The sequence below is a fragment of the Pleuronectes platessa genome, chromosome 6 (assembly GCF_947347685.1).
Source record: "Pleuronectes platessa chromosome 6, fPlePla1.1, whole genome shotgun sequence".
Lineage (NCBI taxonomy): Eukaryota > Metazoa > Chordata > Actinopteri > Pleuronectiformes > Pleuronectidae > Pleuronectes > Pleuronectes platessa.
In genome coordinates this window covers 17,806,289-17,832,217 of record NC_070631.1, presented here as the reverse complement: position 1 = coordinate 17,832,217, position 25,929 = coordinate 17,806,289, and the positions used below count along the sequence as shown (strand labels likewise).

The following is a 25,929-nucleotide window of genomic DNA, read 5'->3' as shown; positions in this document are numbered from 1 at the left end:
ACACTTCTGTACTCATTTCAAAGATCTATTTTTTTAAGTTTAGGATTCATATAGTTGTTTTTGTCACCTTTGTACCATGTGGATCAATATTCAAGACTCAGGACAAGGAAAATAGCTACTAATGATCATTATTATCGATAGGACTATGTGGTGATAATACCCAGAATAAACCCATTATTTTGTGGCCGTAGTGAAGGGATTTCACCACCGTCCTGTATGTAGAGCGGAGAAGCATAGGTAACGAGTTTTAGAGAAACAAACCCGTTCATATTCTCCTTCATTTTTATTAATTAAAATAAAACATAAACAACACTCGGATTGTTCTGGATGTTTTCGGGGTGCAGTACGACTCTCTGCCGCCAGGGGGAGTGTCGGCGCTGATGGGAATTAAACCATCGCTCCTCCGACTCCTCCTCCCTCGCTCGCACCGGTCACGCTGTCACCAGTCGCCGGCTCCCGAGCCCCGACAGAGAAGCCTGTTAAAATGAAGATCTGGGCGTCAGAGCACATTTTCAAGTGAGTGCTTTCCTGTGTGTGTTCTTGTGATATGTGAGGAGGTGGCTCAAGGTCAATGGGTTCCTCTTGAATGAGCTGTTTTGTTCGGTTCCCTCCACACTGTCCGGGCAGCCGCTGCTAGCCGCCGCCTGTACGCTGCTAAGGTTACACCTAAGTTAGGTAACTTCTCACAACGAGCACGAGGTTAAACTACCTAAATAACGCCTCGTACTTTAGTTATCGCAGCTCTGAGATCCAGCCACACGCACCATTATGGTTCAGCTCTTCCTACAAATATGACATTTCCGCCCTTGGCCGCGAGAACCGCGTTAGCTAGCGGAGACAGTTAACTTCTAGGTTAGCGTTAGCTGCTAGCCCGGAAGCTAACTTTATCAAATCTGATGCAAGTTGCTCACAACGTTGCATCGTTTTGTGTGTGGAAGCTCGTGGTGACATTACCTCCACAGCCCGTTAGAAGTTAAGCGTTATCATGCGTTGTGTTTTGATCACAGCGACTTAAGCTGCGGCTCAATGTGACATTCTGTTATGTAACGGCCTGCGGGTCCGTTACACCAGAAGCTCTGAGGTTGAAGGAGTCGACGGTCCTTCCAGTCCTGCGAATAGAACGCTTTCTCACTCAGAAATGAAAGTATAGAAGTAAGACGTGGAATGTTTGTGTTGATTTGTTTTCGTTGAAGTGTAACTACACGATGTGTTGATCTCTGATGTGCGGAGGGGGCGTTCACCACTTCACCTCTATCTGAGCAGTCAGTGTCAATGCTTCAGTAACCCTCATTATTTCAGGCTGTTAAACATTAATGTAATTTCTACATCTCCACTTAATGCAGTTCCAGAGCCTCTATTACCTTTCATGATTTTCCAACATAATTCGAAATTTAGTTGGTTCCTCTTGTTTAAATGTTCCTCACTGCCACCAGTGATCAGTCATTGTGGTTTGGAAGTGGTGTTCGCTGGATCAATCTGAAAATGTCACTTGGCTCCACCCAGTGATCGCAAAACACAATTCAATCAAGGCAGAATTATTTGAAATGAACAAAACATTCAATTTGACAATCTGAGTTAAAAATAACTAGCTAAAAACAGAACTGGACCACAAGACGGCCAACTCAAAGGGAAACAATCCTACTAAAAGAAAGGATAGAGATAAACACAAGTTTGTGTGTGTAACAGATGTTTAAATTGACTTTCAAATTCGCCCAGCGTACTAAGTCTGCCAATGTCTCTGTCATGTAAATGGAGTGTACAACATGATCAATCTGATTTCCACGGTTTGATATCCAACATATTCTCACATCATCGCAACGCATTGTTTAGATTTCTGTGTTTTCAATAGGATTCTGCAAATTCTTCATATGCAGTCTCTTGCCGGGATGTTAAACACCCGGCAGGAATTTGATGTTTCTAATGTCCGTGTTGTTTTTTGACAGCCACCCATGGGAGACGGTGACTCAGGCGGCGATGCAGAAGTACCCCAACCCCATGAACCCTGGTGTGTTTGGCGTGGATGTTCTGGACAGACGTGTGGACACAGACGGACGGTTACACAGCACCAGACTGCTCAGCACAGAGTGGGGGCTCCCTGCCATGGCCAAGTCTGTAAGTTACATCATCAAGGAAAGGCTCGAGTTGAAGTGATGCTGCATTTTGTTTGATGATGTTAAATAATTTTTCTTTGCACTGAGCCTGAGTTGTGTCCATTTTCCTGCAGATGATTGGGGCAACGAGGTCATGCACGTATGTTCAGGAGCATTCTGTTGTGGACCCCAAAGAGAAGACCTTCGAGCTGCAATCTACAAACGTGAGTGTTATTGATAGATGGACCTATATTAATGAGAACAAGTACTAGCTCTTCTTTTGGAGCAGCAGATCTAGATAGTAAGACATTTGGATCAAACCTAAAGATATAGAAGAAATAAAGACCAAACTAAAGATCAGTAGATTCCTCTGTTCGTTTACCAAGGGAATGGTCTCAGTGAGAGAGAGGATTAATGTTAGCGCTTCGTGGCTCTCCTCTCCCTGACTGGGCTCACTGCAGTTGCTTTAAAAAAAACTTTATGGCATGTAAATATAATTCACGTTGTAAACTTTATATGTGATATAAAAAGACCAACAATTTTTTTTGTCTATCCAGATCTCCTTCACTAACCTGGTATCTGTGGATGAGAAGTTGACGTACAAGCCACATCCGCAGGATCCTGAAAAGTAATTGAGCCTTGTTCCTGTGAAGTCAGATTTGATGAAAATTATCAGTTTGTACAAAGATGCAGAAGTCACAATCGATTTTCAGGTTCATTGTTGACCTTATTATTCATGTGTGTGTTTGTCTGTCTTTTCAGAACGGTGCTGACACAGGAGGCTCTGATAAGTGTGAAAGGCATCAGTCTGAGCAGCTACCTCGAGGGTCTCATGGCCAAGACCATCTCTGTCAACGCTGGCAAGGTGAGAAAAGCACTCTCCCAATAAGGCTTCATGACACAATGACTCCACAATGTACCTTACTGCACTTAGTTCTAATATCCCTGAAGTAGCTGTATAGTAATACACCTGTCTGTCTCAGGGTCGGGAGGCGATGGAGTGGGTCATCAGACGACTAAACACTGAAATCGAAGAGTTGGCGGCGACGGCTCGTGGTACGATGCGTGTTCCCATGGCAGCAGCCGTTGCAAACAAATGATCCTGGGCCTGCCCCGCTGCTTCCTCCTGCATCATGAACCGATGGTCTTCTCGAACCTTTGCCCCTTAAAGGGGTCCTCATCTGCCAGCACAGCCTAGTAACCACAGCCCCGTCCCTTGGTATGTTTGTCTTAGTACGTCACAAGAAGTCGCTGTTCGTCCTTCCTCGGCAGGCTGCGCAGACGAGTTCGATACTCGTCTCTGTGGGCAGTGAAGGAAAGTATTGAGTCGAGGACAGATAAAAAAACAGAGCAAACAAACACAGGGTTCAATTGAACTGCACTTGAAGCTCATAGGATTTAGACCTGTGAAGTTAAAGCTCTTTTTTTTAAATTCACGTGTGCCTCCGCATCATTCATAACTTATGCGTAACTTTTCTAATCTTTCTCCGCCCCCTCATCTGGGTATGTCTTCTTAAATCTCTTTTAATTCTTTCCAAGCCTTTGTGAACAAGCTGAGCCCTGCTAGCAGCTGAAATGAAGTCGCTTCACCCTCCAGCAGAACTGGCCAAAATATGTCACTTCCAAATCCTCACCAGTCCAGACAGGCTGTTATCCTCTTAGACTGTTGGTAATAAAACTGCACATTTGTCTTTTCCTCTCCTTGGAAATTTTTTTGGGGAATTCTCGGATTGCAGTGTTTCGGTCATGACTCGACTGTCAAACATCTGTCAAGCTGTTGTGTGAACAGTTTGTTTCTCCTGCAAAGAGAGATGCAGCTCAGTGCCAGATCTGAGTACAGGCTAAGTGGCCAGACAGTAACACCAGTTTGCAGGTATTGCATCGTGTTGGGGAAACAATGGTACCTCTCTTGTCTGGGTCTGGTACAAGCAGCACAACTTGGCCTCCAGGTAGAAGTCGGAGAGACTGTGGCTACATCCACTGTACGACGTTTTCTTTTGAAAATGTATCAACTCTGCCACGTAAACACCTGGCATCCGCATTGCCCTGTTTGAGTTTGAAAACCCAGAGGCTGTGTTTTAGTCTGGACAGGTTTCTAACAGTGGTTGTGTAGTTAAATTCTGATCTTCACAATGATACAACTGATTACATTCGTAGAAGAGCTATTACTCAAGCAACATGCCCAGTGCACGTGAATGGTCATATGGGTTTTCCGGTGTGTTGGTTTGGACGGGGATTTAAACACTCGTTTGAAAACAGCATAATAGTTGTTGATGTAGACAGTATACTGAAGGTCCAAGCTCTGCTGCAGGGGGGCGGTGCTGATCAAGATGTTGAACAGCAAACAATGACGGCTTCTATTTCTATTTGTCGAAGGCGTCAAAGCATTTAAACAAAATGGGAGATGGAGCTTTAGCGAAATCAACCCTTTGTACCGTTAACAAACACTTGCGTGTTTTGTCTGTTTGTTACAGTATGTGAACAAGCTTGAATGTTTAACTTATATTCAGCATGTGTACTCGAGCGTGGGCGGGAAGTTTCTTGAAAAGTGCAGAGTTGTGTCCAGGGTGTTGTGAACGCTCACCAGTGTTGTCAGAGGACCACTACAGGGTTATGTTCAGGATCATGGAGTGTGCCAAGATGGAAATCATTTTCAGAACCTCTGTAAAGGTTCACTTAGGATATCAGTCATAAACAAGCTCTTAATAGATGGTGATGTTTATTGTATATTTCTATTGGTGAATATTGACACAGGCTGTCCGATTTATTTATTTAAAAAAAATTGTATCTGCAATTTTTACACTTAATTTCCCAGGTACATCCCTGTAGGACACTCATACAGATGCTAAGCGATGATGGTTCAGTTTACTACTACATCTGTTTTACCCTGTACCCTCTTTCAATGGAGCTCCACACAATCTCAAGTCTTCCCACGTGGCTCCACAGCTCGGCTCTTGCTCGACCATCAAGCTGTCGAGCAAGTTTATAACTGCGGCTTTATCATTAAACTTGAATCCCATCAAGCACTGTCCTGCCCTGGATCCTTCTGCCTGACGCCTGGTCCACTTCCTAACGCAGCCCTCATCCAGGCAGTATCCACACGCAGCATCTCCTTTCATGAGTGAACTGTGATGATTTTTCTATGGGGAACATTTTAAGTACAAGTGGCTGTAAATAGGCTTATATTTATATTCTGGTAGTGTTACATTCTGAGAATGGAAACATGTAACACAATCTGAAGAGTGCACACTGAAGTGTTTAAAAAATAAAGAGATGTCATTGTTTCATGAAAACGGCTGTGAAGTGTTAAATGTCTCAACTTTCACTTTAACTGAGGTTCTCAAACAGGTATTAAGTTCAGTTTGTTTATTCCACTTATTAACCTCAAATTTATTCACCTTTTAGCTTTCAGCTAAATTAAATAAATTGATTAGGCTCTGATGGTAAATGACGACTCTACAGGATTCTCATCTTCTGAGGGGATTCACTTGGGTTCATATCTGAAACCAACAAATATATTCATGCCACTGAATTTGAGCATTGACTCAAAAACAGTTTTATTGAAAATAGCTATATTTTTGGGATTCAGAAATTACATTCAATTAAAGGTAGATTTGTTCAATTGAAGACCCTGTGCAGAAATACTTTTTATTAGGGCTGTGAAATGATTAAAATTTTTAATCAAATTAATCACAGGTTTCTATGGATTAATCATGATTAATCACATTACCGATTTTTTTCGGAATATTTTTGTGAAAACAAGATTAATGACATTTAACTTTTCTTTTGTGCTGCAACTCAGCAGTTCTTCAGCAGTTATCAATGCTTTTCCATATGGAACATTAATATAATCTTCATCCTAAACAGAATTCGGGTTCCTTAGCCATTGTGTGGTTGAATAAAACTTTTTTTTTAAAATTAAACAGAAATTATTTGAGCTTCTTAGCCATAGGATGGTTGACATTTTTTATATTTTTTGTCACACAACCATTAACCACACCATGATACAATCTAATGCCTCTAAAGGCCCTCTTAGCTACTCGGTCTTTAGCCAGTTGGTGAGGCAAACTAACTTGTTCAAATTCTCTGACAGTAAAGCTGACCGCTTCTTTTGCACAATGTGTCCGGCGAGTGAGTCTGGTTTGGCGCATTCCACTTGAACGCCCCTCGCCGACCAACACATGCTTCGCGTTGCGGTGGTTAGGCGGGTATTGCTACGGTGAAACGATAACGTCTTCTCGCAGAGTGTGCATATCACCTTGGTTTTACTGAATGTTCGATCTTTGTTTTTTTGGAACACGATCTTCCCGTCCAGAAGGTCCTCAGGTTCATCAGAATTATCCATGTTGTTTGTTTGTTTGAATGGCAGCTGCCGTCTGACTGCATTACGCCGGGTTCACACCGGACGCGGAAGCGACGCCGAAGCGTGGCGTAAGCGCTAATCCCTGGCGCGCCGGCGCTTGGCTGGTCACACCGGACGCGGTAGCGACGCCGAAGCGCCGCGCATTACTAATAATATCACATACTTCTGCTGTTATCAGCCTGCAGTAAAAACGGCATTTAATATTTTTTTTCAAGCATATACTTACTTGTTGCTCCAACATTAACTGCAACAGCGTCCCAACATGTGTCTTTTGTGGCGTTGTCTTTATACAACATATGCTGAGAATCAACAACTCAAGTTACTCCTCCACTTCAATGATTCATTTAATGTCATCCATGTTGAAGAACTTCTCCGCTGTTAGCTCCGGTAAATGTCGGGTGTCGAGGGTAAATTACGTATTCTCCACTCAAGCCTATGTGGAGAATACGTAGCCCCCCCCTCTCTTTTTTATCTTTAGGACTGCTTGTGTGGCTGTAGTGGATGGGGGGGACATTAAATAATGTGGTTGGTAAAAGTGGTAAAATTAAAACTCCAAGACAACAGAACGTGAATGCAAAGTATGGGATGCATATTTGATCATTTATATCATATATCATCATCTATATCGTTTAAAATCATTTTTCAGTGTGTTTCCTGTCGCGATACGCTCGCGTCAAGCGGAAAAAATAGACTCGAAAACGATCGCTTCACGGCGCTAGGCAGCCGCGGCACAACGCTACGCTTCAGCCTCCGGTGTGTTCAGCGCTGCGGTTTAACATGGGAGTGGATGGGAGCCAGAGGATTGGCGCTGCGCTTACGCCTCGCTTCGGCGTCGCTTCCGCGTCCGGTGTGAACCCGGCGTTAGAGCGGCGACTAGTGCAGAGGCGGCGGAATTGGAAGGTCCTTCTGCGCATGCGTTAAATGCGTTAAAAAAAAAAAAACGAATTAATCCTGTAATTTAATCATAACGCGTTAACGCGTTATTTTTCACAGCTCTACTTTTTAGATGAGTAAAACCCGTTATCTCTTTCATTTTGTGCTGTGTAGATTTTATGAAATGGGGCGCCCTCTTGTGGAAGTCCACTGCTCCAAACTGGCAAAAACTTACATGAGAAGAAATCAAAGTGACTCGACAAATCAGCTCAACCCCCTTTTTCATGAATTACCACCCCAAACCCTGAATAAAACCTTTACCTTGCAATGTACAAAGTAAAATGTTTATTCAGATTTTGTACTCACTAATAAACAGGATTAGCATTCAAGTAAATATGTATTTACACATGAATGCTTCTTTAGAAATAATTAAATTATTTACATAATTCTGTATGTAAACACTGATTATGAGTATTGAATTCTCATGACAGTAACATTCCCCAAAGTAAGATAGGTATTAACATATTTATACTAATGACTGTTTGATGGTAATTAAGTAATATTTGATTTTATTCATCTTAATGTAGGAAACATTGAAGGCTATATATATTTTTTTTTTGGAAAACGTTTTTATTGCAGTCAGAGTTGATTTGAATTGATTATTGTTGAGACAAATTAGTCATTGAGCTTTAGCTTCTGTCGCGTGGCATCAGAGACAGAAACTTGTCTATCGGCTGCTCGATGTGCCAGAGTTACTCAGCTCTGTTAGTGTGTGAGCTGAAGCCTCTGTCTGTTAACACCTCAGCATCAGAGAGGAGGACGACGAACCCCTGTTAGGAACAAGGCAGTGGTCAGTTTAAAAACAGTCAAATGTATTTAATAGTTGTTTTTACCAATACTGACCTCATGCACTTTCAGAACTGAGTCGACCAGCTGTGCACATCCCAGTCCAGGTAAAAGGATTCCTTCACCCAGTGTCTCTGAAACAGGAACAAGCAACATGTTGGATCTTTACAGTATCAGGGCAGAAGGGAAACAAATGGTGTTTCTGAGACTGAAGTCATAAATTGAAGGGTAATATAAGAAGAAAAAAAAGAAACTCTTTTCACTAATTGCAAAATATTGAATAATTCTCATTGTGAAACTCCTGTTAAATTGGCAGGTGGATGAAATCGACCACTACTGAACATTTTCTTCAAGTCTGTGAGGTTCTTCAGAATAGAGACAGATTGTTAAACAATCTTTTTTAAAGTCCTGATACTTATGATAATATGGCACTGATGACCAAAATATTTAGTGTTTTGTTATTTATTATAACTAAAGTATAACTTAAGATGCCCCACATTCCTCATTTTAATGAAGGCTGATCTTCTGATCTTCCCTTCTCACATGACACGTGGCCTTAATACCCAAAAATATGAATTTATTCTACGTCGTGTTACGATTATTCTTTGAATTGTTTTTATCAACACGGCCCTAATACTCCATGATATTATAATGAACAAAAAAAGATTATCCTTAGTAACCAGGATGTTGTGAGGTTATTCATAAAGTTAGATATGAATAAATGAAAAACTGAAGACTCACCATTCACTTTTGCCAGGACCATCTCTACTCCTGTCCTTGCAACTTTTTCCAAAGCATCAGTCTGAAAAGAGAACATGATTGTTTACAGTCACACACAAACAAAAAAAGGTGTGTTGTGTTATTATGTTTCATCTACCTTGAAGGATCCCACATTACTTCCCACCAGCGTCAGTGTGAAACTATTTGAAAGAGAATTCATTAGTTCAGCTTTGAGTTTGTGAACTCACACATTGTGTGTTTCCAAAATGTGCTCACTTGTCCAATGAAGCAGAGCCTTTCACTCTTTCACCAGCGATCCACACTTTGCTGCTGAAGTTTGACACCTGGAAGAAGACAGCGGTTGGAGTTCAGGCTGCAATCAATGGTTATTTTAATCAGGAAGTAATTTCCCCTGGTGTGAAGTCAACAGGACGTCTGACATTCAGCACAAAATGTTTCAGAACAATGTGATTAAAACAGATTTGAGAAGCTGCAACCATGACAAAGTCCATTTTTGCCTTTAAATAACTAAAACTAGTTATGCTCAAAAATAAAACAACACGGCAAATACATCCTTTAACGTGAACTTGTAGGTGAGCAGGTTTTCCCATGAACAGATACTTTGCTTTTGGGTGAAGTGATAGGACAGCAAAGAAAAGTTTCTCACAACACTGAGTTCAAACAGAGGAGTCTCGGTAGCGTTTGGCTGGATGGCGAAGGCCTGCACGGCGCCCTGGAAGCTCAGCTTAACAGCATCAGGCTGGAATGAAGACACCGGAGCCTCTGTGGCAGAAACCCGCAGATTCATCAGCAGACCGGGAAACAGCTTGGGAAGCTGCAGAGAGAGAGGTGGATGATTTGAAACTCTGTGTTGTTGAACAAATGAAATAAGACATTTGAGATGCACATTCTGGAGCCTTCACGGTTGTGGGCTATGGAGGAGGTGAGCCACACCCAAATAATATTCAACATTATTGATGTTTGAAGTTTAATATGGCTGCAGTGTGAACCACAGTGGCTTCATGCTAACATGTTCCTGCCAAGCATTTATTATGGAAGAGATTCTTTTCAGGACTCTTTTCTTGATCTTGAAGTGTGTGGATGCTGGCTCCGATCCATTGAGATAATAAAAGTCAATATGTATATATATATATAAATAAACATACCTGAGGGATGTAGGGTCCCATTAAGCTGGTATTTAGGTGCAGGGGAAAGTCTGGGGGGATCTGAGAGGAGGACAATGTTAAGAAATACAAACTTGAAACCAAACTTAAATCCTCTTGCTTTACTTGTCTGTTTCTGTTGGTGCGTGATGTCAGGTGAACTGACCACGCTGTCGTTGATGAGGGTCCGAAACACTCCGGCTGAGTAGTATCCATACAAGGCCGAGTTCACAGTGAAGTCCGACAGGCCCACGGACAACATGTAGCCCTGCTGCTCAGGCACGGTGAAGGACGGAGCTTCAAACGGAGGCTCTGCATGAGTTTTGATGTTGTAGAACTCACCCTTTAAATAAAGAGTTTCCAATGATCAGTTGAACCTTTGATCACAGTTTATGTTTTTTTCTTTTCACATGCACAAGCCCTCATTAAGATATAGATGCCAGGGTATCTTGAGCACAGACGTATAAGTGTGTGTAACATGAAGTTTTGTATGTTTGCGTTTGTGTGTGTGTATGTGTGTGTGTGTGTGTGTGTGTGTGTGTGTGTGTGGTGTCTTTACCTTGAGACCCAGATTCAGACTTGAAACACTGACAACAGGTAAACTGGTGAGAGCGAGGTCCAAGGTGACAGCCTGATCCACATCGAAGAAAACTGGATAAAATAGAAATAATTTGTGGTACTCTGTTAATATAACTAAATAGTTTTATCACGCATAACCTAAAGTAACGTTCGGCTGATGTATCTGGTGTGAGTGTATGTATTGTATTTTGTAATTGGGGTCTCTTTATTCCTTATCAGTTAAGGAATATTTCCAAAGTCAGACCCTTTCTCACCCAAGCAGACACAGGAAAGTTAACAAATTCATTAGTCAGCAGGGCTGTCACAGAATTAATAAAAAATTGTTTGACTAGTTTTAGAATTACTGGCTGGCTTTGCCCCAACACTATGGAACAGTCTCCCTCACGATCTCAGGGGCTCTACATCTGTTGACAGAATCAGCAAGACGTCTTTTTACACCTATTTATTGTGTTGTAGCTGATGGCTGTTAAATCCTGTTCATATTTACCTTAACCTGCTATTTATATATAATTTTATGTAAGGCACTCCGTGTTACATTTTATGCATTGATAAAAATTTGAATAAAAATAAAAATAATTATAATACATTAGTCTATTGCAATACCGTTTATGGCCTGTAGGCGCTGCTCAAAGTTTCCAATATATTCCTTCACATGGGGGCAAATCTGAGGAGGGAACAACATTACAAAGGTGCTGCAGTGTCCACTGCTCAAAATGTTACAGTATATTAATCATCTAATGATCACATAACGAAAGAGGAGAAACACTCACTCCGATCTCAATTTGTCTCCTGATATCGCTCCTGAATTCCCTCACAAAATACGGGAATGTGCGTCTGAGGACAAATGAGAATGCAGGGCTTTATGTCGTGACTTCAGTATCACACCTCTCTCTCTCTCTCTCTCTCTCTCTCTCGCTCTCTCGCTCTCTCGCTCTCTCTCTGCTTTCCTCTACCTGGTTCCACCACGGATGTTTACGTCTACACGTCCAACGCGAGCGTCACAGCTCACACTGGTCACAGACAAATGGCCGCCGGCGTCTTTCCCCAGCTTCACCACAGAGGTCACATCCACATCAAACACAGCCATGTCGAAAGTTCCACTGTCATGCCTGAAATTGAACGACACAAAGAGATCAGTGCACGTAAAGATCTGATTGTGCAACAAAAGACGTAGTCACCATCAGCCACATGAATCCAGCTGACTGGCTGTGCCTCAGTGACTCATCCAAGTCATAACTTATCATGTGTTTTTTATTACACATGATTATGAGTATTTTTTATATTTCAATCAATCAATATTTGGATAGCCCACGTTCACAAATTATAAGTTGCTTTATAGGGTTCATTAATCTGTATAAGGTGCGACAGCATCTGTCCTTTGACTATAGTGCGGAATCGATAACATATTGAGTTGTTATTTTTTCATAATTTACACTTTAATTTTCCTATAATTCGAAGCAGTTGTGACCAAATAATACAGATTTAATAGATGTAAATCTGGAGTTAGAAATGTTACAGGTTGGATTTAAATACCACTGAGAAAAAAAGGCTTTCCTCTGTTGTTTTTAACCCAAACTGTGTGATTTTATTCCTTAATTCTCTACAGTTTAATGTAGAACTAACTCGGAGTTCAGACCTCTGCCTTGGCCTAACAACACCACCAGTCAGCGGCCAGTTTCAGATAACTACACAATGGTCTGTTAGCACAAGGGGAAAGAGCAGGAGGTCACCAAAACAGGTTATAACTAAATTTACACTATGTAACACTCTGTATTTGATTCAGGGCAGTTTGTCACAATGTGGTTTCCCAAATTTTGTCTTTTGAATCTTTAAGTGACTTATAGAGTAAATTAAAGATGAATTACATATATAAAGGGAGGATGGTGGAACATGAATGTCAGAGGATTTTTTTTTTAATCTAAGAACGAAGAACTCAATCAACATTTAAAAGCGTGTAACATATACCTTTTCACACAGCCACTCTTTTATCACTCTTTTGATGATGACCTCAGTTTCTCTCAAGATTAGTCTTTTCCCAAAATGGAAAGCCTGACATTATACAAAGCCTGGGTTGTGTAGCTGCTGATTTTGTGGTGAGGAGTTTGCATGTTAAGAAACTCACAATCTCATGAAGCTGTTGCTCCACTCTCCGGACAGTGCAACACTGAGGCCTGACAGTGATGTCTTGAATCCTGTGGAATCTGGATAGAACTCAGTAGACGGCTCTGGAAGGTCACACTTCTTTATCCGGGTGCTAGGAGCACATGAGGAGAGCACAGGCACGATAATAGGTGAAGTGACACAGACCTACTGATAATAATCATAACTTTATCAAGATAGCAAATTTCCAAACAAAGTTAATTCTATAACAGACGATGAACATAATAAAATCCCAAAATGTAAAATGTAAAAAGATAAAATTATATTGTTTCAACCATAGCTAAGGTTGATAATGTGCCAATAAAAGTGAGTTCTGAGCACAGATTTAAAAGAAGATATGAGATTTCCAGCCTGAGATCTCCAGGCAGGAAGTTCCACATCTGAGGAGCCCGAGCAGGAGGAGCCTGCTCAGCTTTAGTGATCCGTCCTCATTTTGGAACAGTTAGTAGCAGCAGCCTGACTTGTCACCAAATTTACTAAAGGAGAGCATTTTTCTCAGATTTCACTTTTATCTTTGTTGGCTTCAATACATTTTAGAATTGATTTTGAGATTTTATTGCTGACTTTTAAGGCCTGTTCCGGACTTGAACCTAAGTACATTTCAGATCTATTGACACCTTATGTGAAGTGATTTGGAACCGAAAGGACGCTTCAGTGTTCAGGAATGTCGAATGTCAAACCTACCCTGTCAGTGTGAAGCCTATCTTAAACAGGTGTAACCAAGTAACGTGACCACTGAAGTCCGGGAGGCTGACACCCTCCAAATTCTTCTGAATCCAGTCTGTCCCTGCGTGTTTCCCTGTGACACAGCACATACATGAATTGTGAATTCAACATGTCTAACATACAGATTAGACAGTTCGATTTTGCACTACTGCTTTATTTTCCAAACAACTCATTTCTGCTTCGACCAACTTAGCAACTGAATGAATTAAACCATAAGATCAGATAAGATAAGATAATTTATTATCCTTAGTTAGTCCCACTATGAAAAATAGTGTCTACCGTGAACAGCAGAAAGGAAATAATGCAATACAGACTAAAGTTTAAGGAAACAAATGAGTAAATGTGTACAAAACGAATACAAGGAACAATACAAGATAGAACTATGTACAATTTAAACAAAACATAAACAGTAAAACAATACCTCTCCCTCCTACACCTTACCGTACTGAAGCCCTTTATTGGTCAGGAGGACTTGTATTGCAGGGTTTTCTCCACTGGTGCAGGAGAAGAGCAGGAGCACTGCTGCCACTGACAGAAGCATGTTGCCGGGCTGCTGTAATGCACCAAATGAAACATGCGAGTAGTGACTACAACCACAAAACCCAAAGAGCTACTGAGACATTTACATTTCTAGTGTGAAACATAATGTCTAAAATCAAACATGGTATTCGTGATAAAAGCTGATCAGTTATGTCACGGATGTGAAGCACATACCTGAATCACTGCAGGATGAATTTGCTGAAGGTGGCTCCTGATGTTTCTTCTTCATGTGAGAAAAGACGTCTCCGCTTCTGTGCAGTGGCTTTATGTGCTGCTGGTGCTTCCTGTATCACCGAGAAGTGAAACTCAGCGACATGTGACGGTGGAGATTTGTTGGTGTGTTGATGGCTGGAAAAACCGGTTGTAGTTTTTCTTTCCTTCTTTTTCTTATTATTCTGCTCTGACTGCCTTATATACGTATTTGGAAGGCACTATAGTTTGTTAAAAGAAATCACGACATTCAAAAAACGATCTTTGTAAACAACAATCTTTTTCTGAGAATAGAAACCTATCAGGGCCAATAATCTTGAAAAGTGAAGTGAAACCTACTTCCTGGTTAGTTGACCTTTTTTTTTTTTTAATGATTTTAGTTACTGAGCAACAGAAAAGTATTCTTCTCCACATCCTGTTATTTTTTAAACAGGTTATTTAAAAAAAATAACAGGATGGCCCCAAGATTTCATGACCAAACCCTGGTCTGATCAGCCTGTGGTGGGCCTGCCCTGGTAGAGAGGGTTTGTGATTAACAGGCCGAAATCGTCCGATGACACTAAGACCGCTTACATCTGATCCCTGATATCTGCTGGTGGTTGGCAACTTGACATTAAGCTATGTAAGACTTTCAAACATACAAGGGATATTCACCATCATGTCCTTTGTTCTAAAATGGATGTTAGCAGGAACCGTGTTGTCACACAGTCTGCAACAAGCTGTTCTGGAGGCCTCTGTTACTAAAGCGGCTGCACACAAGTTGTCACACAGATTACCAGCTGCAAATCGACAAACTCTTCGCATGTTCGGACTGTTGTGATAACAGAAATTTACCCACAATTCCACGGAGCAAAACTGAGGCTTTTCAGTCACCCACTGGTTACATTTCTCTACAATTCAATGCGCAAGGAAACATTAGAATCACCAGCCATAAAATATTTGATTTATTTATCTCTTAATTCAACAAACTCTTGGTCTCACACACCATGATTAGTTCCATTTAAATCACAAGTAACACGTTCAATAGGAAGAGAATATCATCAGACAGACAGTTTTCATACATATAACACAGTTAGGACCCACTTGCTTGAACTTTGAATTCACTTCACCCAGAATGACACTTGAAACACCAAGAAAACAAAACGAGCCAACAGGACCACTATCTATAAGATGTCAAATAAAACACAACAAAAAAACTAAACTGGAAATAAAAAGTCATTCTGTTTTAAACAACTACACATAAGTTATTCATGGTTTTTTTTAAATATTTCCACAGAGCATCGTGTGATCTGAAGGGTGCCCTGCTCTTATCTTTTCTCTGGAGTGGGATTAATGATATATCTAGCAGCTCAAAAACCAGTAACAACATATTCACCTCATTGTTTTTCACATATTTCATTCCCCAACTATAAACACGTACACACTCACAGTTATAGAGCCACGGCTGACATTTTCACTGGATCTCTGATAACTTTGCATGAAGACTCAGACTCTGTCATGCCTGCATATTATTTAATCAGCCCCCTGTCATGCGGAGGCTGTATTCCTCTGTCCACTTAATAAAACATTGTTTCTGGAATGAGAAGACTAGACTTTACACAATGATTGTAGAGTTCATTATTGCACATTATATCACGAAGGCGAAATAAAAAGATGTAGGCTACATTTCACACAAATAATCCTCCTCACAAGCTTCTATGTCAAGTGGTCAACATGATGTTCTGATAAGGTCTGCTTCATGACAGCCTGCAGGAGTGCGGCATTATGGGATGTCACGTTTCAGTAAAGGTCTTCTCTGAAGCTCTCAGTCGTGGATATTGTACCTGTAGGCCTCTATGAGTCCTTCAACTGAGTGGATGAAGCCAGATATGGCGCATATACCTCCAATAACAAAAATGGCAACGTCGAAGAAGACGTGGTGCCACAGGAGGTTCCTCCACTGGAGCCTCAGGTGGAAGAGGCTCGGCAAGAGGAAGCACAGGCCGGCGCCGGTGAGGCTTCCAGTTAGGCCCATCAGAAGGGCAAAATGGGGGACAAAGACAGCCATGAGCAAGGTGAAGACTACCAGGGTGACTCGAAGGCCCAGACCCCAGGATTTCAGTTGCCCATTGGGGCCGTAGCAGTCAGGAAACACGGCCCTGCCGCCGTCCTGGAAGAAGGATTTCTCCAGAACCTCCACTGCAGCAAAGAAAGGCAGCGGGTAAGATAGCAGCGCCTTGGCGACGAGGAAGATGTTCACCACGGCCCTAATGGTTGAAGGCAGGTTATCTGTGATGACCTCTTTGGTAGCGTCTGCCCAAGTCAAGTAGGCCACCAGTGCAAAGAGGCCCTTGAGGACACAGGCGGAGATGTGAGTCCAATCCATCATGCAGTGAAACTCGCTGGGCCTCTGCATGTTCCCCTCCAGGGAGGGCAGGAAGATCTGGGAGGTGTAGCTGAACACGATGATGCCGATGGAGATGGGGAACTTCTTCACGTCGATGTAGAACTTGACCTTCTCCCAGGCCCATTCGCGTGCCCTGGAGAGACAGTAGGCGATCACGAGGACGTTGATGACGAAGTGCGCCATCGTGCACAGCAAGCTAAACTTGGACACGGACTTGAGGTTCTTCAGGAACGCGCACGGCAGGAGCGCGACCGTGGCCACCACGGACCAGGCCTTCTGGGAGACGGGGAACCCCGGGAAGCTGTTGACCATCAGGTTGCCGCTGACCACCACGTAGAGGATGCAGGTCATGACCAGCTCGATGATCTGCGCCACGTTCACGACGTGTCCGCCCAGGGCCGGGAAGCGGGGCGCGCAGCAGGCGTTGGCGATGTCCACGTACGAGTCCCTGACGCGCACTTTGATGCCGTCCTCGTTGTCCTCGTACAGACACGCGATGAGGATCTTTCCCGTGTAGCAGCACACCACGGCCGCGAAGATAATGAGGAAGAGGCCGAGGTAGCCGCCGTGGAGGATGGCGTACGGCAGGCCGAGGACGAACATGCCCTGCGGACAGAGAGGCGCAGTTGAATGATAATGGACGAGGCCCACATCGCATTGACAGGCCGAGGCAGCCCGGGCAATGACTGGCTCACACAGCACACAGATTACATAATAACCGTTAAAAAATAAACATGTATATTTGGCATTAAACGTATACACAGTATACGTGTGATTTAAAACAACGGATCGATTTATAATGTCTGCATCACACCCGTTATTTTCTATTTGACTTCGCCCTTGAAAAAAAAGGCCTTTAGATGGCTTTAAACAATTAGAGCATTATAAAGAAAACAATTTAAAAACGAAATTTCAAGTCAATTTCTTTAAAAACTACATTTGATGGAGCCGCTGATAAGCACGTGGAGCCATTGAGCCTCGGAGCTATCACAGAGGAACAGGCCCTGCCTGCGGCTCCACTGATAAAAGGATTTGAATAAATCCATTCTAAGACCCACTGACTGCAATGGATTCACACACAAACCAGCAATTGTTACATTTTAAATGGAAGCATGCATTGAATTAGACCATTATTAAAATATAGCAGATTTTGTAATATTTGCTTATAATTTTATTCTGCTATGTAAAATATTTGTTCTTTATTCGATTTTTTTATTGAATGAATGTACGCGCATCTCCAGGCCCTCTTCCTCCTAAAATATCTTCAAGGTGACATCTCGTGCAGTGGCAGGCCTGCATGCATCACGTGCTATTCTTTGCATCCTCACATAATTTTTAGAATAAAGTGATCACAGTGTACCTGAATGGCGTTGGTGACGTTCCAGCCAGCTTCCCATGTCGTGATTTTTGGTTTGTCCTCGTCCAGGGAGCCTCCTGTCTTCAGAGGCGCAGGCCGGGGCCCGGTGCCGTCCCTCTGGTAGTGGCTGTCTCCGTCCAGATCCCCCTCTCCCTCCACGTGTCCCCCTTCGTTTTCGCCCTGAAGGACATCCATCTGCATCCCTTGTCGGTAGTCATAATCCAGGTCATCGCACTCGGCGAAACCCAGGCCCTCCTCGTCCGTCGCAGCCTGGAAGCCCAGGCGGGCGAACACCCCACTGACCTTGGCCTGGGATTTGTTGGACACCGTGTGGGCCGCGTTGGTCAGCTTGTTGGAGAGCTTGTGTCGGATCAGGTGAGCCATCTTCTATCCGAGTAAAATGTGGTCTTCGAATGAGAATGATATTACGGAGTGAAAAAGCGGAGATGCAGATGCATGCAGGATCGAGCTTTGATTCAGGGCTACACTGAAGTCATGCCTGTTGCCTCTTCTATGTGGAGCTGCCTGACCGTCTCATCCAAACCCTTCACAGATCCTCAGCCTCTTCTCTCAGCCTGCTCATCCATATTAGTCCCTCGCAGAAAAAACTAGAGGACAGTCAGACATGAGTCTCAGCGAGGAAACGCCCGGAAACATGCAGAGACCAAAAAATGTGTCCTCGATCATTTGTGGTTAAGAAAGACAATTTGGCATATTTCTCTCATCCAAGCTGTTTTTTTATTCTCCCTGTTGGGGGTCCTGATGGTGACAGCGCGAGCAGTGGAATCTCTGACTGCTTCACCCAATGAGAGAGAGGGAGAGAGATGGAGAGAGAGAGAGAGAGAGAGAGAGAGAGAGAGAGAGAGAGAGTGTGTGTGTGTGCGTGGGGGGGGGGGGGGGGGGGGCACGTGTCTGCATAGAGTGCCAGTGTAGCACGGCTCGTGCACAGCAGAGGAGCTGTCACGGAGAGAGAGAGAGAGATATTTCCGCATAGAGTAAGTGTATTACAACAGTGTCTCTGACATTAATGCGTGAATGAATGAAAAGATCAAACATTTCACCTGCCCTCGTGCTCTCCTCTGTCAACAGGTCCACACACACACACATACACACACACACACACACAGACACACACACACACACACACACACACACACACACACACACACACACACACACACACATACAGCCATCATGCATGCAACAATAGCATGAGCAATACAAAAATAATTTCTGCATCAACTTATCAAAATATAAGTAATCGCAAATAGTCTGTATTTTTTATTTTAAGAAATGCAGCATTATCAACGGTCGTATTTGCGGTTTAATAAAATGTTTATTTATCTTAAATATGTGAAATGAGGAACACACACACACGCGCGCACACACACACACACACACACACACACACACACACACACACACACACACACACACACTGTGTATTTTCACAAATATAAAGGAAAAAGTACTTAATATTTTAGAAAACCAAGTATGCACTAATATTATTTTCCCATAGAAAATCATTACATTTGTTTCGCGAACTTTTTTATTTTCCCTTAAAAATTATTCCTTTTGTTCGCGTCAAAAACATAATTCAATTATTCCCGTAGGAAAATCTAGCCCCGCGTTTAACACATTTAAAAGAAATGGCGCTGTTTGTCCAGATCTGTGCATTAATTCCTCACGCATGAATGCGGATTTTTACGTTTCCTGCTCATTTAACAGCTGGATTCCAGATGTGCAGGCTGGGCGCGGAGGGAAGCAACTCGTTGGTGATATGATGAGCATCGGGCATCTGGCCTGATGCTGCAGCACCACGGACAGCTCCTCATACACACTGCGAGGAAAACAGGAATTCTCAACTTTTATTAATTTCACCATCACAGAGTTAAAAAGAAAACAAATATAGTTATTAGCTGGTAAATATAATTGTTCTTTATTCAGCTTTGTTACATTTACTGAAGCTCCGCACAGAGGAGAGGAGAGAGGGAGAGTTATTTCTTCTCCACCTCGACTCTAATCATCGGGAATAAGAAGCACCTCGAGTTCGCCGCCATAATCTGCTGTGACACGGCTCAGTAAAGCTGTCATCTTCTTCTTTTTTGCAGCATGCTTGCAGAAATGAAGCCCACCATAGCAAGAAGGCTAAAATACCAAGACTTTCACCTTTATAGTCGCAATAATTTAAAAGCTGTGCATACTGAAACAAATTACCATTTCTGGTAATTATCAGAGGATGTGTGAACAAATTGAGACATCTTCAAGGCGGATTCAAAAAGGAAAATGTTGTGAGAAGTGTGAGACAATGATGCACGAGCAGAGTCGCAAGACAAAATAAAAAAAAACGCAACATGGAGGAGAGGTCTAAATTTAGAAAGTAGCCGGAGGACAGAGAAAGCTCCGCATATTTTCATGCTTGACTTGGGCGGCTTTGCCAGCTGCTGTTTGTGTTCAGGCCAATGCAGTGTTTGTTTGTGAGTGTGTGTCATCAATGTCTGGAGGTATGTGTGTGTGTGTGGGGGGGGGGGGTGCGTGCGTGTGTATGTGTGGGACAGTAGTCAGGAACCGGGGAGGGTCCTTGAGGCGTCTCTCCCTCCCCCCATGCACATGCACAAACCCCGGGATGACGCTGGGACTGAGGATGGTCTGCAAATGTCACACACACGCGCATTCACAAGAAACGCCAGCACGCAAAAAAAAAAAAAAAAAAAAAAAGGCTACACGCATGCAGCCTATAACCGAAATTGTGCAATGAAAAAGGAAGAGGCGTAGGAAACATAATGAGGCGGATATATAATATATTACAAACATAGCTGTAACATTTCCCCTATGAATCCTGTCAAACACGATAGATGTATTTCTATGCTTCATGACAAAATGGATTTTCAGTCTCTTTTCTCTTTGAAAGGGATTTTGAGATTGGTTGCTGTGGCGACCAATTTAGCTTCTATAAGGCTACAAAGAGAAGGATTAATTCAGTGCTATGTGTGTGTGTGTGTGTGTGTGTGTGTGTGTGTGTGTGTGTGTGTGTGTGTGTGTGTGTGTGTGTGTAGGCCTGAGATATGGAAGGGCTTACCGCCTCCTTTAACAGCCATGCAGCCCTGACTGGGAGCAATAATCTCTGATAGTTGCCATGGTCACAGTAATTGGACAGGATGTGTGCACGTGTGTGTGCGTGCGTGTGAGTGCGTGGAGATTTTGGAGAAAAGAGATTTTACCGGCACAAGTTTAATGTAAGAAGAATTTAAAGCATTCAAGCCCAACCTCAATAAAAGCGGAATACAAATTACAGAATGGTGAAATAACACTTTCTTTCAAGGGTGCACAGTGCTGAGATTTAGATTTTTGCTAATGGATTTTTTATGATTATATATATATATATATAATCATAAAAAATGATTATTTAATTATTTAAAAATGATCCATTAATAAACTAATGGATTAGTTTTTGAAATAAGTGTTGTTTATACATACAAAATTACAAAAAGAAGTTTAACACATCTGTGTAAGTGGAAGTAACATTGCTCAAAATATTAGACAAAAAAAGTGATTAAAAAAAATAGATTTTGCCTCTAATAACAGGTGTTAATAGTAATTCAATCTTTATTCGTAAGCACTTTCCAAAACAGAGTACAAATCCCTGCATGACACGGAAATTAATGTTCAAAATACAATAAGTCGTACACAGACAATGATGGAGATATAAAAACAGTTATAGTCCGGCACCCCTAGTAAATTCTAGAATATACCACCAATTTTTTTTGCCAAGACTTAAAAGAAGAGGTGATGTTACATAATTCAATATAATTACGAGTGAATGAGATGTCCTGTCAGCCTCGTTGCAAAATACAGTGACACACACCTGCCACAGTCCTGGTATTTAACCTGATACCAGGACTGTGGAGGTGCACACACACGGATTTACTTAATCCCTCACATCTCAGTTGGATCTGATGCAGCTGCTGGAAACAATGTACACTGTAGTTACTGCCGTGTGTCTGTTAGTACCCCCCCCCCCCCACACACACACACACACTCACACACACCACCACACACACACACACACAAATGAGGTCTGTCTTCACCTTGTAATCTAATAGTTAATTTCAGTAATTCAATGGGAACATGCTTTTTGTGCCTATAAGGAAGACAAGTCCCCACAATGTGAGTGATGTAGGGAGGATTCTCCCGATCATCACTGACAAACACACAAATACATTTTAATATTTTTATATCTAGAAATACCCTTCCCACACACACACAGTCACATCCCATGCACTTGTGCACACACTCCCACACATGAATGCATGAATAGTGACAGGTGCACAAACACATTAATCAGTCTGTGGCCCAAAAATATCTGCTGGGCTTACAGGGCCATTTGAAGAGAGCAGTAGTGACAGACTGTGTGTGTGTGAGTGTGTGGGCTGTGTGTGTGTGTGTGTGTGTGTGTGTGTGTGTGTGTGTGTGTGTGTGTGTGTGTGTGTGTGAGTGAGTGAGTAAGAGAAAGAGAAAGGGAAAGAGATAGAGGTTACAGTGTGTGCGTCTAGAGGAATGTGTACGTGTGTCTGTGTGTATCTGTGTGTATGTGTGTGTGTGTGTGTGTGTGTGTGGGTGGATGCAGGCGTGACAGGGTGCAGAGCAGAGTCATAGAGGTTGCAGGGGTTTTGTCCACACTGAGACTCTGATATATATAAGAAGTGCTCAGAGTCAGGATTGTTATGTAAACTGGTTTCTGCTCCTCCAACTGCCATTTCATCACCCACTCACTCACTGAGGAGTTCTGCTCCTGTGAACAGGTGAATATTATACGAAACATTGTAATAAAACCGTGAATAACTTTGGAATGGATAACTATTTTTTGACATCAGAACAGCATAAGATGTATAAAGCTCCAATTTATATGAATAAAGTAGCATCATGTGGTTACGCCGTTGTTTACTAAAGAAAGTTCTCTGTCGTCATGACAACTGAATGGAAATGATTGCGGTACTCTGTGATTCACAATCAAGCACATAATCATCACTGACAGATGTTTTTCCCCTCAGAGCATTCTGCAAACAAAACAGCATAATGTCAGTGACAAGTCACAGTCTTTTCCTGCCCACACAAACACATGACAGAACCAGAAGTGAGCGGGTGGTTCAGGGTTTCATCCCTGGAGAGAGAGAGAGGATGCTCGACTGTGAGATATGTGAAAAAGACCAGAGTAGTAAATAAACTGAAATAGAATAAAGAAATCATCTAATTGGCCGATCATTATCCATTAATCCTAAATATGCAGCATTTTCCTGTATTACCATTGACATTTCTAATGCCTTTTCCTCTTTAAGTGACATCATGGTCATTGGGAGCAACCCAAAATAAATAAAGTAGAAATCATGAAATATGTGATCAAACCCTATTGATCATGAACATTAAAAAAAACTGGGTGTAAAATCTCACATGCTATCCCCCTCCTTCCCCTTCCTCCCTGTCTGTGGGAACTAACAGCCTGCTCATTCCTTCACAAAATGGACGCTGCTTGGCATCAGGCATGGCAGTCCCACAGAGCTTGTAGACTATTAGTTCCCCTGCGCCTCATCACTGCTGCCTGGATGACAAGCACAACAAGCAGAGAGCTGCGAGCAACGTGCACGGACAGCGGTACAATGTCATGTCTTGCCTCCTGGGAGTAATGGACGCCGTGTGTGTGTGTGTTTTGGAGGAGCGAACATAGATGGGGGTGTATTTGTTGTATGAATTTGAGGCCGTATGTGCATGTGTGTGTGCATGTGTGTGCATGTGTGTTTGAGAGAGTTAGCTGACCCAGATCTGCTTATTAGCATCAGGAGGAGGGGGACGGCAGGCACTTAGAGCTTTGTGCCTGAGCACTGAACTGTGCTTGTGCTTCACTGTCACACCATTAGACCTCATACAGTAACACCCCTCCCACACACACACACACACACTTCTTTTATCCTTCTTATACTCTGCACCCAAATACCATTGCTGTCCAGGAAATTGACCCCCCACTTCCTACTGTTAATTGCATGTTCTTCTAAGCGAGGGAATCTCTTGTACATACACAATGAATTAACAAGTAAAAGATAGCAAGAACATAAAGTCTCCAAAATGTATAGGACTTGCTATACAAGTCCACACAATACACAGCAGATTGAATAAAATAGCCAATCAACCATTTATCAAATGGGAATATTGTATTTATAATAACATAATTAACTTCAGACACATTTGGAATATTTGGGATTTCAATCAGAAACTTCAATGAGCTGTAACACTGGCTTTTTTAAATGTCTCTGCATATTAATCTTGAACCTTTGAAGGGATCTTACAGTTACAGTGAGTCTCTGCCTGTACCGTGATTTAATAATTTCATTATAATAGCAGTCAGAATATATTATCAAAGATTAAACTTTAAACACAAGGCAATAAATAGGAGCACATTGAAGGCTGCTGAATGTGAAGAAAAATATGCTACAATCTGATTCTTCCATTTTAATCCAACGTAGATGAGGTTTCACATCATATTAATCCCTCTCATTAATTCTCACTTCATTAACAGATTGCTGAATAAAATTATGAATGAAAGATAAAAGTTCTGTGTTGCTAATTTAGGTATCTACCCAATTTACGGAACATGAGAAAATGCTGCACTAAAAAAATATAAATCCGCGTGGGCAGAAATTCCATCAAGCTTTAGATTATACAATGCAGGGGGATGACAATCAGAGTGGGGGATCTGCAGCACGTCCATTGACTGAGTGGGCTGAAGTGGGGCGTGCAGCATCTCTCATGTGCAGGTGTCCCACATCACCAGCTGAGGCCTCACCCGGTCAGCTGAGAGTAACAGGATGGCAGACAGAAAGAAATCAGGAATCTCCGGCCTTAGGGGAAATGTCTCTTCACATGGTTTCATTCATAATCGACTATGCATGTCCATCGAATAATCCCAGTTGGGCCCAATTTGAAGTGATGATAACAAAGTCTGTTAGTTTGCATTCAGATTGAAAATATCTCTGCAGTAAATACAGGGCTTCTTACGACTGCACCATTCCATCAGGGGGACTAGAATTTAAAATGGAGGTCTGTGGATTTGAAAAAAATGTGACTGCACAGCTGGAAACAATGAGTCAGATTTTAGTCGTGCATTGAAATTCCATGTGCACATTGTAATATTCTATTCAGCAAATTATTTGTAATATGAGGGAGAAATGCTTTCATTATCCTCATGTACATTGTGACTTAATGATAAATAGGCTCAATCGGGGAGTTTACCTGAAATTACTAAAATAAATCAATGTGTCTCATAGCACACGGTCATATTGCAATCATTGTAATCGTACTACGACCCCTGGTGGTAGAAAGTATGTATGTTTCTTTTATTCAAGTTTATTTAAAATCAGCCTTGATTCATTATGCAAAACAGTGCTGGAACCGATGGTTATAGCCCCAGTCATTTAATTAAGAAGTGCTTTTAACCAAATTGTTTTACAAAATCTAGATCATGCAATCATTTTAGTTTATTGTTAAACATTGTTTATCTATGTCATTTGTTTTATTTTACTCCTTTAACTTTTTTCTTTTTCAAACACTTTTATCCAGTTCATCTCTTTTGCCTCTTATATTTGCTTCAAATTTCTTTCAAACTTTTACTGATGGATTTTATTTTGTCTATGTTTTTTTTATGTCCCTGTACGACACCTTGAATCTGTGTATGAAATGTACTTTATAAATAAAAACAGTTTCCTTGCCTCAATGCAAATTCACATCGTATTCATACACAACACTATTGCTAACATGTGTTGCAGTGCAGACAGACAGATGTGTTAAGGTTTTCCTGAAGCTTAAAATAAAAGTCCTGGAAAAATGGGACAATGTATTTGCAAACAGTAAAAAAAACCCGTCTTTTA

At 42.0% G+C, this 25,929-nt stretch overlaps 3 protein-coding genes across 4 annotated transcripts; 1 reads left to right on the top strand and 2 right to left on the bottom strand.

Annotated features, from left to right (window-relative positions):
• Nucleotides 1-377: 377 nt before the first annotated feature.
• On the top strand, nt 378-5,383 carry LOC128442391 (PRELI domain containing protein 3B). Its single transcript, XM_053424826.1, has 6 exons — nt 378-516; nt 1,944-2,112; nt 2,225-2,314; nt 2,648-2,718; nt 2,853-2,955; nt 3,074-5,383. Exons 1-6 carry the CDS (start codon nt 485-487, stop codon nt 3,188-3,190), a joined length of 582 nt encoding a protein of 193 aa, XP_053280801.1. The 5' UTR covers nt 378-484; the 3' UTR covers nt 3,191-5,383.
• A 2,550-nt stretch (nt 5,384-7,933) lies between these two features.
• Nucleotides 7,934-14,395, bottom strand: bpifcl (BPI fold containing family C, like). 2 transcript variants are annotated; one of them, XM_053425476.1, is made up of 16 exons: nt 14,235-14,395; nt 13,962-14,073; nt 13,479-13,593; nt 12,757-12,888; nt 11,588-11,743; nt 11,405-11,468; nt 11,238-11,298; nt 10,615-10,706; nt 10,222-10,398; nt 10,059-10,118; nt 9,560-9,727; nt 9,169-9,236; nt 9,050-9,092; nt 8,914-8,974; nt 8,230-8,306; nt 7,934-8,156 (listed from the first exon to the last, which is right to left on the bottom strand). In XM_053425476.1, exons 2-16 carry the CDS (start codon nt 14,059-14,061, stop codon nt 8,079-8,081), a joined length of 1,452 nt encoding a protein of 483 aa, XP_053281451.1. In that variant the 5' UTR covers nt 14,062-14,073; nt 14,235-14,395; the 3' UTR covers nt 7,934-8,078. The 2 variants fall into 2 exon arrangements, with proteins under 2 accessions (XP_053281451.1, XP_053281453.1); XM_053425478.1 differs by having other exon boundaries at nt 13,962-14,070; nt 14,235-14,380.
• Nucleotides 14,396-16,074: 1,679 nt separating this feature from the next.
• LOC128442902 (vesicular inhibitory amino acid transporter-like) lies at nt 16,075-18,397 on the bottom strand. The gene is made up of 2 exons (XM_053425521.1): nt 18,017-18,397; nt 16,075-17,262 (listed from the first exon to the last, which is right to left on the bottom strand). Exons 1-2 carry the CDS (start codon nt 18,395-18,397, stop codon nt 16,075-16,077), a joined length of 1,569 nt encoding a protein of 522 aa, XP_053281496.1.
• Between the last annotated feature and the right edge of the window lie 7,532 nt (nt 18,398-25,929).

What these genes read in the sequence shown, in the direction of transcription:
- LOC128442391 (XM_053424826.1), top strand. Translation starts at nt 485, where the DNA reads ATGAAGATCTGGGCGTCAGAGCACATTTTCAA. An exon ending in GCGTCAGAGCACATTTTCAA is followed by an intron (nt 517 to 1,943) that starts GTGAGTGCTTTC and finishes GTTTTTTGACAG; the next exon opens with CCACCCATGGGAGACGGTGA. An exon ending in TCTCTGTCAACGCTGGCAAG is followed by an intron (nt 2,956 to 3,073) that starts GTGAGAAAAGCA and finishes TGTCTGTCTCAG; the next exon opens with GGTCGGGAGGCGATGGAGTG.
- bpifcl (XM_053425476.1), bottom strand. Translation starts at nt 14,061, where the DNA reads ATGCTTCTGTCAGTGGCAGCAGTGCTCCTGCTCTTCTCCTGCACCAGT. An exon ending in GTCTGAATCTGGGTCTCAAG is followed by an intron (nt 10,399 to 10,614) that starts GTAAAGACACCA and finishes CTTTATTTAAAG; the next exon opens with GGTGAGTTCTACAACATCAA. An exon ending in GTAATGTGGGATCCTTCAAG is followed by an intron (nt 8,975 to 9,049) that starts GTAGATGAAACA and finishes TTCTCTTTTCAG; the next exon opens with ACTGATGCTTTGGAAAAAGT.
- LOC128442902 (XM_053425521.1), bottom strand. Translation starts at nt 18,397, where the DNA reads ATGGCTCACCTGATCCGACACAAGCTCTCCAACAAGCTGACCAACGCG. An exon ending in ACGTCACCAACGCCATTCAG is followed by an intron (nt 17,263 to 18,016) that starts GTACACTGTGAT and finishes CTCTGTCCGCAG; the next exon opens with GGCATGTTCGTCCTCGGCCT.